The 17,103-nt window shown below is 43.8% G+C and overlaps 12 protein-coding genes across 12 annotated transcripts; 5 read left to right on the plus strand and 7 right to left on the minus strand. All coding sequences in view use genetic code 12, as the record gives it.

Moving 5' to 3' along the window:
- Nucleotides 1-93: 93 nt before the first annotated feature.
- Nucleotides 94-1,854, plus strand: PGUG_00375 (uncharacterized protein; the record flags this gene model as incomplete). The annotated part of the gene is made up of 1 exon (XM_001486948.1): nt 94-1,854. The coding sequence occupies one exon, from the start codon at nt 94-96 to the stop codon at nt 1,852-1,854; it is 1,761 nt and encodes a 586-aa protein (XP_001486998.2).
- A 417-nt stretch (nt 1,855-2,271) lies between these two features.
- On the plus strand, nt 2,272-5,820 carry PGUG_00376 (mRNA-binding protein; the record flags this gene model as incomplete). Its single annotated transcript, XM_001486949.1, has 1 exon — nt 2,272-5,820. One exon carries the CDS (start codon nt 2,272-2,274, stop codon nt 5,818-5,820), a length of 3,549 nt encoding a protein of 1,182 aa, XP_001486999.2.
- A 108-nt stretch (nt 5,821-5,928) lies between these two features.
- On the plus strand, nt 5,929-6,327 carry PGUG_00377 (mitochondrial 37S ribosomal protein bS16m; the record flags this gene model as incomplete). Its single annotated transcript, XM_001486950.1, has 1 exon — nt 5,929-6,327. One exon carries the CDS (start codon nt 5,929-5,931, stop codon nt 6,325-6,327), a length of 399 nt encoding a protein of 132 aa, XP_001487000.1.
- A 15-nt stretch (nt 6,328-6,342) lies between these two features.
- Nucleotides 6,343-7,188, minus strand: PGUG_00378 (uncharacterized protein; the record flags this gene model as incomplete). Its single annotated transcript, XM_001486951.1, has 1 exon — nt 6,343-7,188. One exon carries the CDS (start codon nt 7,186-7,188, stop codon nt 6,343-6,345), a length of 846 nt encoding a protein of 281 aa, XP_001487001.2.
- Nucleotides 7,189-7,256: 68 nt separating this feature from the next.
- RPP0 (60S ribosomal protein uL10) lies at nt 7,257-8,189 on the minus strand (the record flags this gene model as incomplete). The annotated part of the gene is made up of 1 exon (XM_001486953.1): nt 7,257-8,189. One exon carries the CDS (start codon nt 8,187-8,189, stop codon nt 7,257-7,259), a length of 933 nt encoding a protein of 310 aa, XP_001487003.1.
- PGUG_00380 (uncharacterized protein) lies at nt 7,657-8,085 on the plus strand (the record flags this gene model as incomplete). The annotated part of the gene is made up of 1 exon (XM_001486952.1): nt 7,657-8,085. The coding sequence occupies one exon, from the start codon at nt 7,657-7,659 to the stop codon at nt 8,083-8,085; it is 429 nt and encodes a 142-aa protein (XP_001487002.2).
- Nucleotides 8,190-8,323: 134 nt separating the features above from the next.
- PHM5 (endopolyphosphatase) lies at nt 8,324-10,132 on the minus strand (the record flags this gene model as incomplete). Its single annotated transcript, XM_001486954.1, has 1 exon — nt 8,324-10,132. One exon carries the CDS (start codon nt 10,130-10,132, stop codon nt 8,324-8,326), a length of 1,809 nt encoding a protein of 602 aa, XP_001487004.2.
- A 597-nt stretch (nt 10,133-10,729) lies between these two features.
- On the plus strand, nt 10,730-11,770 carry YOX1 (Yox1p; the record flags this gene model as incomplete). Its single annotated transcript, XM_001486955.1, has 1 exon — nt 10,730-11,770. One exon carries the CDS (start codon nt 10,730-10,732, stop codon nt 11,768-11,770), a length of 1,041 nt encoding a protein of 346 aa, XP_001487005.2.
- A 190-nt stretch (nt 11,771-11,960) lies between these two features.
- On the minus strand, nt 11,961-12,398 carry RPS18 (40S ribosomal protein uS13; the record flags this gene model as incomplete). Its single annotated transcript, XM_001486956.1, has 1 exon — nt 11,961-12,398. One exon carries the CDS (start codon nt 12,396-12,398, stop codon nt 11,961-11,963), a length of 438 nt encoding a protein of 145 aa, XP_001487006.1.
- A 192-nt stretch (nt 12,399-12,590) lies between these two features.
- YML6 (mitochondrial 54S ribosomal protein uL4m) lies at nt 12,591-13,301 on the minus strand (the record flags this gene model as incomplete). The annotated part of the gene is made up of 1 exon (XM_001486957.1): nt 12,591-13,301. One exon carries the CDS (start codon nt 13,299-13,301, stop codon nt 12,591-12,593), a length of 711 nt encoding a protein of 236 aa, XP_001487007.1.
- Nucleotides 13,302-13,554: 253 nt separating this feature from the next.
- On the minus strand, nt 13,555-15,525 carry PGUG_00385 (serine-type carboxypeptidase; the record flags this gene model as incomplete). The annotated part of the gene is made up of 1 exon (XM_001486958.1): nt 13,555-15,525. The coding sequence occupies one exon, from the start codon at nt 15,523-15,525 to the stop codon at nt 13,555-13,557; it is 1,971 nt and encodes a 656-aa protein (XP_001487008.2).
- A 350-nt stretch (nt 15,526-15,875) lies between these two features.
- Nucleotides 15,876-16,817, minus strand: PGUG_00386 (NmrA/HSCARG family protein; the record flags this gene model as incomplete). The annotated part of the gene is made up of 1 exon (XM_001486959.1): nt 15,876-16,817. One exon carries the CDS (start codon nt 16,815-16,817, stop codon nt 15,876-15,878), a length of 942 nt encoding a protein of 313 aa, XP_001487009.2.
- Nucleotides 16,818-17,103: the final 286 nt, after the last annotated feature.

Raw genomic sequence — 17,103 nt, forward strand, 5'->3', positions numbered from 1 at the left:
TATTTGCTACCCATTTGGTGATATCTACCAAACCTTATCACATCTCCTGTATATTACCCTACACCATAGGTGTGGCTTCGAAGTACTACTGCAATGTCATCAGACGTTATCATTGACGACTACCAAGACGATATTATGCATGATGAACCAGTACAGATACCCATGTACGTCGAAAACACCAGGAATGCCTCATCAATCTCACGGGACCACCATTCAGCTTTGGCCCAATCGGCTTACAAAGACCTCTGTTTCTCCTGTAGAATTGGAGATTATGATACCGCAGAGTCTATTATTACATCGACACCAGACCTTGATATCAACATGGTGGATGAGTGGAACTACACACCTTTGATCCTTGCGTCTCTTTGTGGGCACAAAAATGTGGTTCAAATGTTGCTTTCAAGAGGTGCAGTTTGTGATCGTGATACCTTACAAGGAGCCAGATGTATCTACGGAGCACTCAACGATGAGATTCGGGACATTTTGATCAGTTTTGATATCTCCAAAAAGGATGCTGTGCAACCATTTGCGAGCCATCTCATCTCGCTCTTGAACCCTTTAAATGAACTTCGATACAATGATATCGTACTTTCTTCTGATACGGAATTTTACTTGAATCGATTTGTCCTAGCATTAAGAGGTGATCTTTTTCGAAAATATCTCGCAAAAGATGGGCAGTGGGCTACAAGCACCGAGGTAGTTGTTCCCAAGTCGTTTTCGTCTACGATATTAAAATGTATTGTGGACTACATATATGTGAAAACCGACACTTTACCGTTAAACAACTCACAGATTCAAAGATATTTGTTCGAAGCATGTAATGAGTTTCAACTCGATGAATTGAAAAGCTCCATGGAAACAGTTTTGAGCGAGCCGGACCGTCGATTACAGGCAAAAGCTCGCCATCAAATGGAATATAATATAGTTAAGACGGCACAGGAGGACCTAGAGCGATTCGTTGACGAAGTGCTATTGAAGAGCAAGATCGAAGTGCCGCTCGATGTGAAGCTGGATACTGATTTCGACGATTTTGAGCCAAGTCGCTTTATTAGCGACGACATGAAAAGGCAGGTTTTAGAGTCAGAGACGTTTGCCGATATTCTCTTGGCGGTTGTAGATACCGACAGCATGAAGGTGGTTTTCTATCCAGTGCACAAGGCTATTGTTGCCCGGTCAGAGTATTTTGAAACCATGTTCAAGTCAGATCTATTTGCAATGACAGTGCCTGATCCTCCTGCTATTACCAAGGGAGATACCCAGATTATCAAAAGACACGAGCTTCTCCCCGAGCACATTCCTGTGGTGCGAATGTTCATGAGTACATTGGGACAAGAGGTAGCTGACATAGTCATATCGCATCTATACAGAGACTATGTTCACGCTATTCCCCCAGAACTTACGGTGGATGTGCTCTACGCTGCGGATGAACTTTACTTAGACCGCTTGAAGCGGATGTGTGCTGTGAACTTGACATCCCGGTTTGCACAATTTAGCTGGAACGAGTATGTTTCCTGTGAATCAATTTATGGAGTTGATATTTACGACTTTATGAGAATAGCATGGGCCACTCGGTGCGACAGAATAGAGCACCATATATCGCAAATGCTCGCACACAACCTCGCATCCATTGTTGCTGACGAAGAAAAAAAGGAAAAGCTCATTGAACTTATTAAAGAGAGTGCTCATAGAATCAAAGAAAGAGAGGATGTGGATACCATTGAGTTGGTAGACGATATAAGATACTATATCACCAAAAAGTACGGAGGGAATCCCGACTGGCAAGTCATGGATCCTGTTGAACGCGACAACGAGATCATCGACTCTTTACTCACATATATCGGACTCGATGCTTAGAGTATAGACGTTGCAATATGAATCATGATTCGTACAGCCCATAACCCTCTTGGGCCATTGGTAAACAGATTTGAAAGATTATTTGACCTTCTATTCATGTCCAATTTCTAAACTTGAGTCGTTCTGTGTATGATGAATTATTGACCAACTCACTCAGTGGTATGTGATTGAACAAATGTGGACTTTTAAACTAGTGTTAATATCACAGATGCTCAACTATCATTAGACTGAAAATACTCCTTGATCTCAAATACACAGTCACAGTCATACATATCCGTAAACTCACAACTCATATGTAGTTTAGTAGGTATACCGTTCTATATTTTGGACCCTAATCATATTTTGCAACTTGCAACCTTGGCGTGTATACAGGATCTCATCGGTGCCAAAAAAATTCTTGTGCAACTTTATTGCATAATGGTTGATAATAACCCCGATGGGGGACAATCTCAGGACCAATGGGTCATGGAAGATAAACTACAGAGGATACGTCAACAAGTAAACTCCAAGTTGGACAACCAAAAAAAGCTAGCTTTGATTTTATCTGCTGTTGAAGAAAATATCGATGAGCAGGGTAACGTTAGATCACCAGTCACTTACGTTGTGTCGTTCTTGTCTTTGCTTGATGAATGTATAACCGATGACAAGATCATCGACGATAGTTTGGCCATATCTACCGCGTACTTTTTGGATTTGGTTTTTCCATTCACTCCTAAACTGTTGTTGAAATCCAAGTTTTCTCAAATCTTGACCAAATTAGCCACTCCATTAACTCATCCCGATGCCGATGCTCCATTGGTTAGGTCTACTATTGGAGCGGTCGAGACGTTATTATTGGCACAGGACCACCAGCAGTGGACATCCAAAGGAAATGTCTCACCTAAAAGAGCTTTAATCGGTTTGATGGAATTATCATTTGATCCTCGACCAAAAGTCAGAAAGAGAGCCCAAGAATCCATCCACACCGTCTTGAGCAACCCTCCTCCTTCTCCTTCTCCAATACATGTGGCGGCACCTATATGCGCAGACTTATCGCTTCAGAAGCTCACAAGCTTATTGGACACGAAAAAGAAAGACAACAACTCTTCCATCATCCATATTTTGCAGTTGATCTCATCCATAACTTCCGCCAACTCGTGGCCCCAATCTCAGATCGAACCTCTTTGCGATAGCTTATTGCGTATTTCCAGAACCTCAGATCAGTACATGGTTTCCTCGGCATTCTCAGCATTTGTGGGTCTCTTTGAATCGATGAGCAACGACGTTGATATTGAAAAATTTACCAACGTATTGAATGTCATCTTTGAATTGAAGCCGGCAGTCAACGATACCCACTTGGCAGCTCCGTGGTTGGCGGTGATAGCCAAAGCAATTGCTGCTTTCTCCAAACTTGCTCCTATAATGTGCCTTCAAAAACTCCACACAGTCATTCCTATTGTTACATCTTATTTGTCGTCTGACTCTCAAGATATCTACAGCTCTGCATCGCAATGTCTTATTGCCATAATTACCCAAGCGGTGCCAGACGACTTCATTCTCGATCCACCAGCAGTATCGACAACGATATACGAGGCTATGGACGATTTCGTTGCGTTTCTTGCAAAATTCACCGAAAAGGAAGTGCTTTCTATAAAATATCAGGCCGCTACCAAAGAGATCTTGGAGTTCCTTACCGCAGTGGTTTCAAAATTGAGATCTAGATGCAACCCTGACTTCTTGAACGTTATGGAAATTGTTGGTCAATGGCGTACCAATGAAACAGAAGAGTTTCCTTTCAACAAAGAAGCAGAAGATTTCATATCTGTATGCATTTCAGAGTTGGGACCTGAGGTATGCTTGAGTATCTTGCCCTTGAACTTGACCGGAACTGGTGGTCCTGGCCGTGCTTGGTTGTTACCTTTATTGAGAGACAATGTGAGAAACGCCGATCTTGAATTCTACAAGCGTCAAATTCTACCATTGAGTGAATTTTTTGAGAATAAAATTAAGGAGTCCACGAACAAGGAATCTGTCAATGTCAAGATCTTCCAGACCATCGTTGAGCAAATCTGGTCTTTGCTTCCTCATTTTTGTGATCTTCCCAAGGACTTGTCTACAAGTTTCGATGACAAATTTGCAGCCCAACTTTCCGACCTTTTGTACGCTAGAGTCGAACTTCGTACCTTCATTTGCAATGGTTTGAGGTCTCTCGTCGAATCCAATGTCGCTTATGTGGGGGGTGCGTTATCGGACGACAAGCTCATGCAACAGAACTTTCCCGTTCACTTGGCAGAAGAGTACTTGAAACACTTAGCCACAAGAGCATCTAATTTACTTTCCGTGTTATTCAATGTGTTTCTGTCAATTTCTCCCGACACGAGAGGATTTGTTTTGGAGACAATTGACATGTACTTGCAAATTGTTCCCAAGGACGAATTGGAAAATACCTTCAATAAGGTATGTGGACTTTTCAAGAATGCCTTAGACGAAGAAGAGCAAGAAAACTCGAAAGACAGTGGCTCAAAATTGAGTCTTACAATGATGGACTTAATAGTTGCCATGACCAAATACTTGCCAGAATCTTCACACAATGCCTTATTCTCGGTTTTCGCAACCACGGTTTCGATAAAAGACCCACTTGTGCAAAAACGGTCCTATAGAATTATTTCCAAACTTTCTGAAACCAACGAAGGAAAGTCCTCATTGGTTAACTTTATTGCACACCTCGAAAAGGTGATTGTGGAGTCGACTGAAATTACTGAACCATCAGCTAGAGGAGCCAGATTGGCTGCAATTTTGGCTATCTTGGACTTGCTTCCCAGCTCTGAATTACATTTCATACCCTCCGTGTTGCAGGAAGTTATCATGTCCACTAAAGACAATAACGAACGAACAAGAAGTATTTCGTATCAAATTTTGATTTCCATGGGTAAGAAAATGTCTAATGGTGGAGTAATCGACCAGTCTCAAATTCCAGGATTCGAAGCGGAAGAAGCAAAGCAAGAAGCATCGTTGGGTGATTTTTTCACCATGGTTAGTGCTGGTTTGGCGGCACAAACTCCGCATATGATTTCGGCTACAATCACTGCCATTTCTTGTTTGATGTTTGAATTCAAGGATTCTCTTGCAATTGATGTGTTGAAAGAGATCTCTTCTACTATAGAATTATTCTTGACCCATAACTCCAGAGAAATTGCAAAGGCAGCTATTGGGTTTGTCAAGGTTGAGGTGTTGTCGTTGCCGGAAGATGTGGTGAGAGAGAACTTGACAGAGTTGTTAGCCAAGTTGATGAGATGGTCTCACGAGCACAAGGGACATTTCAAGTCCAAGGTCAAGCATATTGTTGAAAGACTCATTAGAAAGTTTGGAGCAGATGTTGTTGAAGCAGCGATTCCCGAAGATGATAAAAAGCTCGTGGTCAACATAAGAAAGTCAAGAACCAGGGCTAAGAGAAAGCAAGAAGACGGAGGAGAAACCACAGAGAAGCCTAAAGAAACCAAGAAGTTTGTGTCGGCGTACGAGGAAGCCTTGTACAACTCTGACGTTTCCGACGACGAAGAAATTCAAGAATTCGATGCCAATGGAGATTCCAAAAAGAGAACCAACCAGTATATTTTGGAGCTGGGAGACACTCCCTTGGACTTGTTGGATCGTCAAACTATGGCACGTATATCCTCATCGAGGCCCAAAAAGTTTACTAAGAAAGATATGGAACGTAGAAACGTACCATCGAAGAATGGAAAATTGGTGTTTGGCGAAGGAGACGATGTTGAAGATACACTTGCCAACAAAGGTTCTGGCGTGGATGCGTACTTGGATGCCGTTAAACAAGCACCTATTCGTGGCCAAAGAAACAAATTGAAGTTCAAGAATAAGCGCCAAAACGAAGATGATTGGTCAGACGATGAACCAGAAGTGAAGAAAAAGCCCACTACTAATAGCCGAGTGTCGAAGCCAAAGAAGTTTAAAGCTAGAAAGAAGCTTTGAGCGTATCATATATACTACATTTAATGAAGCCAAGTTGATGTAAAAACCTGTATGCACCACCTTTGAAAAGTCTCACTGGAAATTTTCAGTTCTCAACACAAACGTAGAATGAAAAGTCCCATCAAAATCCGCTTGGCTCGGTTTGGGCGCAAGCACCAACCCTTCTATAATATCGTGGTGGCCAACAGACGCTCAGCAAGAGATAGTTTGCCCATAGAAGTATTAGGAACCTATAATCCCATACCCGTTCCATTATCACCCGAAGAGCAGGCTCAAGGAGTCAAACCATACAAGCATATAGAGTTGGATTTCGACCGCTCCAAGTACTGGCTCGGTAACGGTGCCGAGGTTTCGGACCGTGTTGGTTTTTTGTTCAAGAGAGCAGGATTATTACCAGAGGAATGGCCATCTCCATCCAAGTTGACTCAACACATTCCAAAGCCTACGTTTGAGGATGCAAAGACTGTCCAGGAAGAACCTCAACAGTTGATCCGGTCCAGGGATTAAACACATTGTATATATTTAGGTCTTGTGAAAGAAACGATGCCATGGTAGAAATATACACTTTCTACACCCAGATGTAGGCTCTCTGAAAAAGTCAAAAAACCGTTTCACTCTGTTCATAAAATGGTCCCTTCTTGAAGACCGCGGTTCTGGCTCTGGCTCTACACCACCCGAAAATAATCTATCCATCCATGAAGGCACTAGCGAAACATCGATGCTGTGATACCGAAAGTCGCTTCGAGTCGCACATCGCTGCCGTTTTGGCGAACAAATTACTGTTTCAGAATTGGGACCCAAACTCGAAATTGCATGTGGTGTTAAGTCCCGGTAGAATCTCTTTCTAGGTCTAACCACTCTGGAGTCATTTTCGTTAGTGGTTGCAAAAGTGGAAAACACCGTCGATGGCTGCGAAATTAACAATCTTGGAACCTCAGTTTCCAAGCAAGATGTGAGGGAATTGACGGCTCCCTTGAGGGTATTGTAAGCCTCTGACTCTATTTCCAAGTCTAATGTTGCCTTGAGGTTGATCAATGTTTCCTTTTGAGACAGAATTTTAGCAGCTTGATCTTGCAACACAAACTTGATTTGAAGGAAGACATCGGTGAGAACTAGAGTCAATTCTAGAGGAGCTTCATCCAGAACAAACAAGCAAATAATATCAATTATTTTGCCAAGTCTCGTGGAAAGTAGTTGCTCGTACTCGTTCTTTTCGTCGATAGAAGCAGTTTCAAGAATAGGAACAATTTGCAGCAAATGGCAAAGAAGCGTATACCATGTATTGACACCAGTAGTCAAATCATCGATTGCAAACTGGATCTCTGCCAATTTTGACGAAAGGTCTCGTTCAGTTACTTGACCGACCATGTTTGTGGCACACCACAAAACTACAAATTTTATTAATTTACATCTTTGTGCAATTATGAGTATGTGACCTAATCGAACAAACCGAAACCCATGTCGTCATCTTCAGACTCTTCGGCTTCCTCCTCAGCGGCAGCAGGAGCAGCCTCCTCGGAAGCTGCAGCAGCAGCTGGGGCAGCGGCAGCGTAAGCCTCAGGGTTAGCCAATCTGTCCTTGATGGCCTCAGAGCCCTCAAAGGTGTAATCGGTTGCGATGGACAAAGCCAACACGTTCTTGTAGTGGTTGACAACAGAGTGACCGACAGATGGCAAGGTTGGGTAACCAGCAGCCAACGAGATGGAGGCGATGGTGTTGATGGCGGAAACAAAGTGACCGATCAATTCATCGTCAGTGATGTCCAAGATGGTGGCAGGGAACACTTGACCCTTGTCGTACACTTGAACAACAGTCAAACCGTAGGTGAAAGGAGAGATGTTCAACATGTTCAACAAAGTGGCCTCGGAAGGACCAACCTTACCGTCCTTTTCAACAACCTTGACATCAGACACAATTTCAATGGTACCTCTGGCAATCTTGGTTGGGACACCCAAAGCTTGGAAGAAAGAGGTCTTACCTGGCTCCATACCGGTGTTACCGGCTGGAATCCACACATCAGCTGGAGCAACGGCACCGGCCTTGGCTGGAGCAGCAACAACGTTGGAAGTAATGGTGTCTCTAACAGATTTCAAGTCACTGTTGGTGAAAATGAAACCAACGTTACCCTTGACGAAAGGCAACAACTTCTCAAAGTCTGGCAAGTCAGCCAAGAATCCTCTCAAGGCTCTTCTAACCATGGTGTTCTTACCCATCAACACAACACCTTCACCTCTCAATGCACGTCTAATTTCGTGCATTTGTTGAGAAGAGACATTGTCGACACCAACCACAAAGATGGATTGGTAAGTCTCCAACAATTCTCTCAACTTTGAGAAATACTCAATTTTCTTATCACGAATACCACCCATTTCGACTTATAATTTGACGATAGGAATGTTTAATGGTCTTTCCGATATGAAACTTTCGAGCGCACTGAAAAGTTTTACTCGCCGGCCGCGAAAACTTTGGTGCACTGGGCGCAAAGTATATCACGTGCCAGGGCTCAGCCCAAGCCCATGTCTTCATACCCACTACTGACGAATGCCTGGTGAAGGAATGCATTCCACATTCTCTTTTCTTTGTTGCTAGCCTTCTTCTTGCCTGCTTTTGCAAGTTTGCGACCGTATTTCATCCATTGGTCAACCGTGAGTGGTGACATTTGGTGGTCTTTATCGTCGGTAGTGTACTCAATTTCGTAGCCGAATTTTTTATCTCCCTTATTTATAGCTTTCAAATCGGCGTAGTATTGAACATACCTCGTAGGCGTGAATGCTTGAGGCACATAAGCCGGGCCCAATGGGAGATCTTTGGGCATTTTAGGCGGGAATGTCTTATCGCGCTTTAATGTATGCAAATCGTTATCGTCATGATTTTCATTATTTTGCAACAATTGTTCAAGTCCCGAGAAAAACTCGTCCCAGGGAGCATATTCAATGTCACTTTTGGTGTCCAACCCTGTGGTGTTGTATTCCCAAACCCTAATTCCTGGGTTGAATGTAGGTACAATACTGGCGGTTACGTGAGCGACAGCGTACCGTTCTGAGAATTCACCCTGTTTCTTTCTCCTGGAAATGTCACGATATACTTCATCACGAATCGTTTCCATGTATCTGACCTTGTTGTTGGGAATTCCACCGGCAATTCGAACGTCATTGAACGATGAAAATTTTGGAAGTTGGTCGAAATTTCCATCAATTGAGTCGTCCCAAATGGAGTACCCTAATCTTCGGTATGAACCTTCTAAAGAGTCGTCTTCAAAAGAGACCTCTTCATCTGCAAAAGGAACTTGTACACCGCCGTACTTTGCATCGAGAGACTTGTATGCTGCTTTTGCATCCAAAGGTATAAAATGGTCAATGTTCATATGGCCATAAAGTCCTCCAACAATGACATCTCTGTACTCGTGGGTCCACATAATGTACTTTCGAAGGCACGAGATATCATAGTTTTTCTCGTTGGGAGGAACATGGCCGGAAAGCCATACTTTCATTTTGCGAGCTCGCATTTCTTTGAGAACATACCCAAGCCATTTAAAGAGCATGTAACCTGGCTCTTTCTTACGATCACAGTTGTCCACCAATGGATTGGACTGGAAGAGGTACAAGGTGTTGATCGACAAAACTGCCAATTTGTTAGGAATCACTTCCTTGAAGAAATATGCACCCCGGCTGAAAACATGGAGTTGTTCTGGCGGAATGAAAGGTTGCCAAATTTTGAACATTTCTCGTGTTTGCAACGTAGGACCCTTGGCAAACAAATTGTGAGGATACACATCATTATTTCCCAACGAGGGCACCACGGGAATTCCCAATGGAGAACCATAGTTGTTGTCGGACCGAAAGGTATCAACGACATAATCACTGACCAATTGATTCATATCAAATATATGTGTCTCTGTACGAGGGTACCGTCTATCGTTGTCGTGACGAATGTTGTCTCCCGTCCAGACCACAAAGTCGATTTTGTCTCGAAGATGTTTTGAAATCCATGCTAAAGTTTCGTTCATGAGAATCATCGGACTGTCACAACCAGAAACCGCATCGCCGTATTTTCCAGCATCTCCTTTTTTTGCGTCTTTGTCCTTTCCTACGTGGCAGAGCTCCAGCTGGAACGCCCCTTCCTCATAGTACGGATCTGGATGCATATCTGTTATGTGAAGAAATCTGCCATGAAGTTTGTGATTATTGGACAAGGTAATCGGGGTTGTTTCCGTAAGTCCTAGTTCAGCCAACGACAATGGTGTCTCCTGCGTAATGTGTGCAGCACAAGCAACCGCCATACAGCTCCATTGCAACACTTGGGGCACTCTCATGGACTGTGGGGTCGAGTAGAAACGGTATAATCGCTAAAAGAAGAATGGAATACCTTACATAATCCACGTGCCGGACAAGATGGTGTGAGTTGCACACGCCAACGAAGGTAATTATTCGCATGCGGTAATCAATTTACCGTATGGGGAGGGGTGATACGCGATTGGCGCGAAGGCAAAACACAACAAAGGAAAAGTGATGGAAATGAACGGAAGCAAGTGATCCAAACTCCGGCGGGTAACTTAAGTAACATTAGCTGTGATTATTATGATTGGTGATGTTATGATTAACTGTCTATGATTGACTAGATCGACTAATTTTTTACCATTCATCGCCCATTATTGCCACTTCTATTATTACCACTTCTATTATTACCACTTCTATTCTTCCTGTCCCGTCATCGCTTTTTCTTCTTTTGGACAATCGTCTATTATCCCCTTTCGTTAAACTATTACCGGATCGCGAAAACTTTGCATTATTACCTGCGTCCGCGACGACCCCTGGCGCGACCGCGAATTTCGCGTCGCTTGTTTACCATTCACTCCACCCACATAAAAACTGCTGCTGATCCTCCCACATCCAATATTCGTTGCTGTGCCATGCTGATGCCCTTAGCCACCCCAAAAAGGCCTGTGTTACCTCCAACGCCTAGCGTGGGCAAACCAAGTCTTCCTCCATTGTCTACCATACTTTCTTCTACACCATATCCCAGCAAGTTACCCTCGTTTGACTCCCTTGATTGGTCCACCAAAAGCCCATCGAAACGCGTGGGTCCCGTGCACCGGTCGCTCTCGAGCTCTGAGAGCCACAGCCCCACATCGGCAACTTCTGAAGTACCTATGGTTCCCACTGAAAAATCCACCAAATCTTCCAATTCCAAAGCGTTTGCATTCATTTCCCATTCTCCTGCCACTTATCCTTCGCAGGAACCCAGCATCGACAACGCGCCTCTCGCTAGACGGAAGCGCAGAAGAACTTCACCCAATGAACTCGCCATTCTCAATCGTGAGTTTCAATCGGGTTCCACCCCCAATAAATTACGTCGTCTCGAAATCGCCAATATGGTGTCGATGACCGAAAAAGCTGTTCAGATCTGGTTCCAGAACAAACGCCAGGCTTTGCGAAAACAGTCCGCTGTCGAGAAGGAAGTTACAGAGCTTCCTGTCACCCCGGTGCCTGTCAAGATTGCACCACGCCCATTTGCATCCACCCCAATCAAACCAGAACCGGTTTCCCACACATACCCAACAACCGTGTCTCCTGCGCCTTCTTCAAACACATCAGTGGTGTCGTCAGCATCGTCTTCTCGCTTCTACACCACCCCCAACTCGTCGTTTATTCAAAACGATGATTCGTTCGATAACTCAATTGGGTTGGTTTTGAACGAAACTAAGAAGAGACAGCCCAGTTCTCTCAATGGCGCAACCGCCACCACCATGACATTCAAATTGGGTCCTGCTCGTCCTTCCACCGCCAATATTCTTGCCAATATTGATGATGACGACCTCCCCAGAAAACGCAAGCCATTGGGCCAACTTGATGTCAATCTTCCTCAGAAATTCAAGAAGGAAAGCGACGGGGCAATTGAGTCGCTTTTGCATTTGAAATCGGGCAAATGGAGTCAAAAGGTTAATGTATAGACGAATTAATGATATGTGAGAGAGAGTAGAAATTAATAGAATGGTTGAATTCAGCCTGTGGTGAAAGTAAGACTCAGCAAGAAATGAGCTCTACCCAATTCACACCTTCGTACACCTTTTCTTCCTTTACTTCTTACTGCCTCTTTCTCTACACTCTTTTTCCTTCATCTTATTAATGCTATGAAGCTATTTAACGACCACGAGAAGTAGTCTTGGTGTGTTGACCTCTGACCTTCAATCCCCAGAAGTGTCTGATACCACGGTGAGCTCTGATCTTCTTCAATCTCTCCAAGTCATCTCTCAACTTGGACTCCATGTTGTTAGCCAACACATGGTAGTCCTTACCGTCAACTTGGTCTTTTTGTCTGTTCAAGAACCAAGCTGGGATCTTATAGTTGGTTGGGTTTTGCATGATGGTGACAATTCTCTCCAACTCTTCTTGGGTCAATTCACCGGCACGCTTTTTCAAGTCGACATCGGCCTTCTTACAAACCAAGTTGGAGTAACGACGACCAACACCTCTAATTTTGGTCAAAGCATACATGATCTTGATTCTACCATCGATGTTGGTGTTCAACAAACGCAAGATGTGCTGGAAGGAACCTTCCTCTTGGACAACTAATGACATGTTTCTGTTGAAGTTGAAGGAGTCTCAAAACTTTTTTCGAGTATTTTTCACCGTGCGAGCACCGGTCACGAGACGGAGCCCTGTACGCGCGCACGTGATATGGTTAGGGCTCAATGACGAACTACATTAAACCCACTGAAGCTATAGTTGTAAGGGTAGATATTCTTTTGACTTTATTATCGTGTCGTCTATTTACATGTATTTTCCAATCATCCACTTCAAGGCATCTGCCTCAATGTATATACGATTGGCTTTGAGAAGGTCGCGAACTTGAACCGCTTCTTTGACAATCACATCACCTTTAGTTCCCAAATATTCCGTAGATTCTAATAAGTTTGTTCTTTGCTCATTGGTGATAAACAAGAGGTGTAATTTATCCAAGCTGTGGGCTTCGACAAATTGTTTGGTCGCATCTTGGTGAGCATATTTGAAATCGACTCCATCTTCCACGATAAAAATATTTCCTTTACGGTACTGATCAGATATAGCAGTCTTTACTGCCTTGTTGTAGATCTTTCTGGGCAAGTCCGTAGACCAGTCATGAGGTGCTTTGATACCGTGGGCTTTAATTTCATTGTCTCGAATGGGAGAGTTGGCATCTCCTACACGAGCCCTTCCGGTACCTTTTTGAGGATGAAGTTTGCGATTAGAGTATAGTTTGTCGCTCTTTGTAGGCACGTATCCTGACCCGACTCTGGCACCATCAGCTTCATAAACTACTGCACTCCATAATATATCTCTTCGGAATGGAGCATCGAAAAACGATGCTGGAAGTGGGACAAAGGTTTTAGGTTCTAACGATGGGAAGCTACGAAGCGATCCCAACGTATACTTTGGTGGTTTGGCTACGCCGAAGCCAGAAACCGTGCCGGACGTGGCTAATTGGCGGATCTGTTTAAACATTTGTGGAAATGTGAAAGCACCTGTGGTGAAAAATCGACGAAAAAAGTGATGATATTGCTCAATTTTGTATCACGGCTTATCCAGAGGCTCTTCTGAACCTTTTACAGTATCGTACGATGTGCTTCCGTGCTTATGGTGCCCAAATGCTAACCAATCGTCAAGCACAAATCGATACTTCATCGCTCACTTCGCACCAGTAAACTTGAGCGGGACACTACGGTATACAAGATATCTTTCATTGAAGTCATAAAATCTATTTCTGGTTGCTGGATGGCTCGTTTCTAGACGGTTCCTCCTCTTCGTCGTCACTTACCACCACAAAGTCGTCGATTGGTGATGCTGATGACATCTCAATGTCTTCGTAGCGTCCTTGAACTGGGGCATATGCTCCATCCAGATTACCTTTGAATTTGTTTAATGCTTTAGCAAAAATGCCATGTGGTTGTACACGCACCTGATCGTCCTCCTGGAATCTGCGGAGCTGATCCGCCCATTGCACATTCTTCTTTTTACCTGTTGGACCTGATTTGATAATCAGTGATGGCCGCGACTTGTAGGAGGAATAAAGTGCATATATGCCCCACAAGAGAACAATGATGACGAGTAATTGTATAGCCCGCTCGATCTTATGCGATGTGTTGTTATCACCGTCGGCTTCATTGGCAGTCGCAGATGCTTGAGCCGAAGCGGACGAAGAGCCTGAAGCCAATGCAGTAGCAGAGATTTCGGACGGAATTGATGAAGTTGATGCTGGTTTTTTGTCGCTCTGCTTGGCTTGTCCACGAGTTCCCAACTTGTATGTCAAGATCTTGTCATCTTTAATGTCAAAATTACCGGTGACCAAGTCCATTAAACTCCGTGATGTGTCAGGCAAATCAAAGGGCACCATATGCGAAGAGTTGAAAACGTTCACAAACGTCAAGTTTCTTGAATTTCGAACGTATCCCGCAAGATTACCATCAAAGTTCCAATCAAATACATTATCGTCGTCCCATCCTTTCTGGCCATTCCACTCCAACTCCTTGATGAACGCTTCGGTACCTATATAGTTGCAAATGATATCTCTGTTACCATTGAACAACAAAATAGGCACATCTTCCAAAAGGGAAGGAAGAAGATGGACTGCCGGTTTGGACCGCTGTGCAACAAAGTTTCTGCCTACTCTCCCCGAACATTCAAGCCATGGCTTCTTATGCACGAGATTCAACTGAGATTGAACTCCAGGAATGTTGAGGAAAGGTTTCACATTGACCAAGTCAGGAGGCCAGTTCATTCCGCACGAAGGAAATTCATCTCGCAAAGTGTAGTCATACATGTTAACACACTGTTGATCAGCGGGCGCATCTCTATCCCTAGCCACTTCCAACAATGTATTTAAAACTTGGTCACAAACGTCAGAAACCACCTTGTAATCAGAAACGCTATCGTCTTGCGTGTTAACCAGGTTAACCACGTTCTGGCACCGTTCCTGCAGTGCCAAGAGTCGCGACCAGCCAGGCATCGATGGTGATACAAATCCGGCCTGAAGAGCATATTGAACGTAAGATAAGCTTTGTTCGTTGGGAGCTATCCAACCATTACCGATCAAGAGTCCGCGAAGATCGTAAGGTGACTCACCAGCCTTCAAGTTTTTGTTGCGCTTAAGGATACCATCGGCGATGTATGGAATGTACTGTCCAGCATAACTTTCTCCCGCAAAAAATATTTGGTTTTGACGGTCTTCAGGGAAAACTTCGAAATACTTTTCCAAGAATTTGAGAAAATGAACACTGACATCCGGCAATTCGTGCTCATATTCGTCCGAGTAACTAAATCCGGTGCCAGCTGGTTGGTCAACAAATACTATGTCGCCGGCTTTATGCCACGATCCGTTATTGTAAACTATTTCTTTGTCGTCATTGACACGGAAGGGACCGGCTTCCATCAACGCACCGTCCATAGATGAGCACCCTGGACCACCATTCAACCAGAATATCGTTCTTCTCTCTGCTTCTGCAATGGGATTTGGATTTACAAACTTCCAAAAGTAATAGTGGGTATTATTCTCGGGAAACAATTCAAGTTGTCCTGAAAACATGATTGGAATCTCTTCCTTGGGTAGATTCAGATACATTCCCGGTAGGCTGGTAACAAAGTATTTGCTCCTCTCGCTACTACCGGCCCTGGGAGATGCCCCTAATGCTAACGCTACCTGTATAAGTACCAAAATGGCGTGGAAGAACATGGCAGCTGAATGATATGAAAAAGAAAAAATGAGTTTTGGTGCAATCTGAGTGACTTGAATTCAGTTTTAGGGTATGAGTGAGCAGCCAGCTACACTCGCGTACCCGATTTGTGCGTTGAAAATACAGTGTATGTCAACAAAAATGTAGTAGAAAGTGTACCCTTTGTTACAAACGATCCCAAACCTCAGAAAAAAACGTGTACACACCTGGGTTGTATGCAGTCCGTCGCTTTGCGAAGGAAAGTTGCAGCCACCAGATCACTTGGTTTTGGCAACAATAAACTGAATGAACTTATTTTCATTTTATTCAAAACATCAACTATAAACTTATAGACCTCATTCATCATAGCTTACTTGAAGGTGAGAGGGTTTTTCTCAAAGAACTCTTCAATAGTAGTAAGCTTTCCATGAGCCTGCTTCGACCAGTTGTCCACTTGTTTCTTCAGATCTGGTCCATAGTAGCCAAATTCGACAATAAGTTGAAAAAAATCGTTCAAAACATCAGCGAATGGTTTCAAGAAAGGAGGAACGTTTTCCTTAAACTGCTCCACAGTAGCTTGGTGGTATGTGATCGTCTTTCCGGAGACCTTGGCAATTCGGGCAACTATATCTTCAACCTTGTATACCCCTTCAGCACTAGCTACAAACTGCTCAGAAAACTTCTCTGGGTTCTCAAGAATGGCGCCAATAAACTTTCCGGTGTCGTTGATATCAATGATTGGAAGTTCGGTATCGGGCTTAAACCGGCCAAAAATGCCGTATGTGCCATCACCGAGAGGCTTGGGAGCAAGTTGACTCTGGTAATTTTGCATGAATGATCCGGGAGAATAATAAATTCCGGTGATGGGCTGAGATTTGATATAGTCCATAACTCCACTCTTTCCTCCGTATATGGAAACATGTTTGTACTTTCCATGGCTGATCTTGTCGGGATCTGGAGCAGAAGACCAGATAAAGTACTTGGCACCAGCTTCAATTGCTGCGTCAACGATACTTTTACCTTGTTTGACTTCCTCCTCAGTACCTTTAACAGGATCATAAACTGAAAGAGTCACTCCAAAAACAACAAAAGCGCCTGACACTGCTGCTTTCAAAGACGAGGCATCGTTGAAATCTCCCTTGACTACCTCCACACCTCTTTCCTTGAATGATGAAAGTTTTGGATTTGAAGGGTCCCGAGTAACCGCTCTGATCTTAAATTGCTTTGACAATTCAGGATCGTCAAGAACATGTGAAATTGCTGACCCACCTTGCTGGCCAGTAGCACCGAATACGACAAAAAGCTTAGACATTATACTTGTTGGAAGAATCAGGAATTGGGTATGTCTTTTATACCCTGGGTTGCTTCGATTATTTCGCAGCCAGTGGTCGCGCGAATTTCCCAAAGGAGTGATTCGGCCGTCGGGTAAAAACAGGGAATAGTCGCATTAATAATTTGCAGCCGTCAATGCACCACCCTGCGGCTTACTAACATCAAATTTCAACTTTCCGTAAGGTTCCGAATGAAGTGGAGATATCGGTCGCCACTGAAGATCTAGAGGAAACTATAACCTGAGACTACACAAGAGAAAATCCTAA

This window comes from Meyerozyma guilliermondii, genomic scaffold, assembly GCF_000149425.1.
Source record: "Meyerozyma guilliermondii ATCC 6260 scaffold_1 genomic scaffold, whole genome shotgun sequence".
NCBI classification, from domain to species: Eukaryota; Fungi; Ascomycota; class Pichiomycetes; order Serinales; family Debaryomycetaceae; genus Meyerozyma; species Meyerozyma guilliermondii.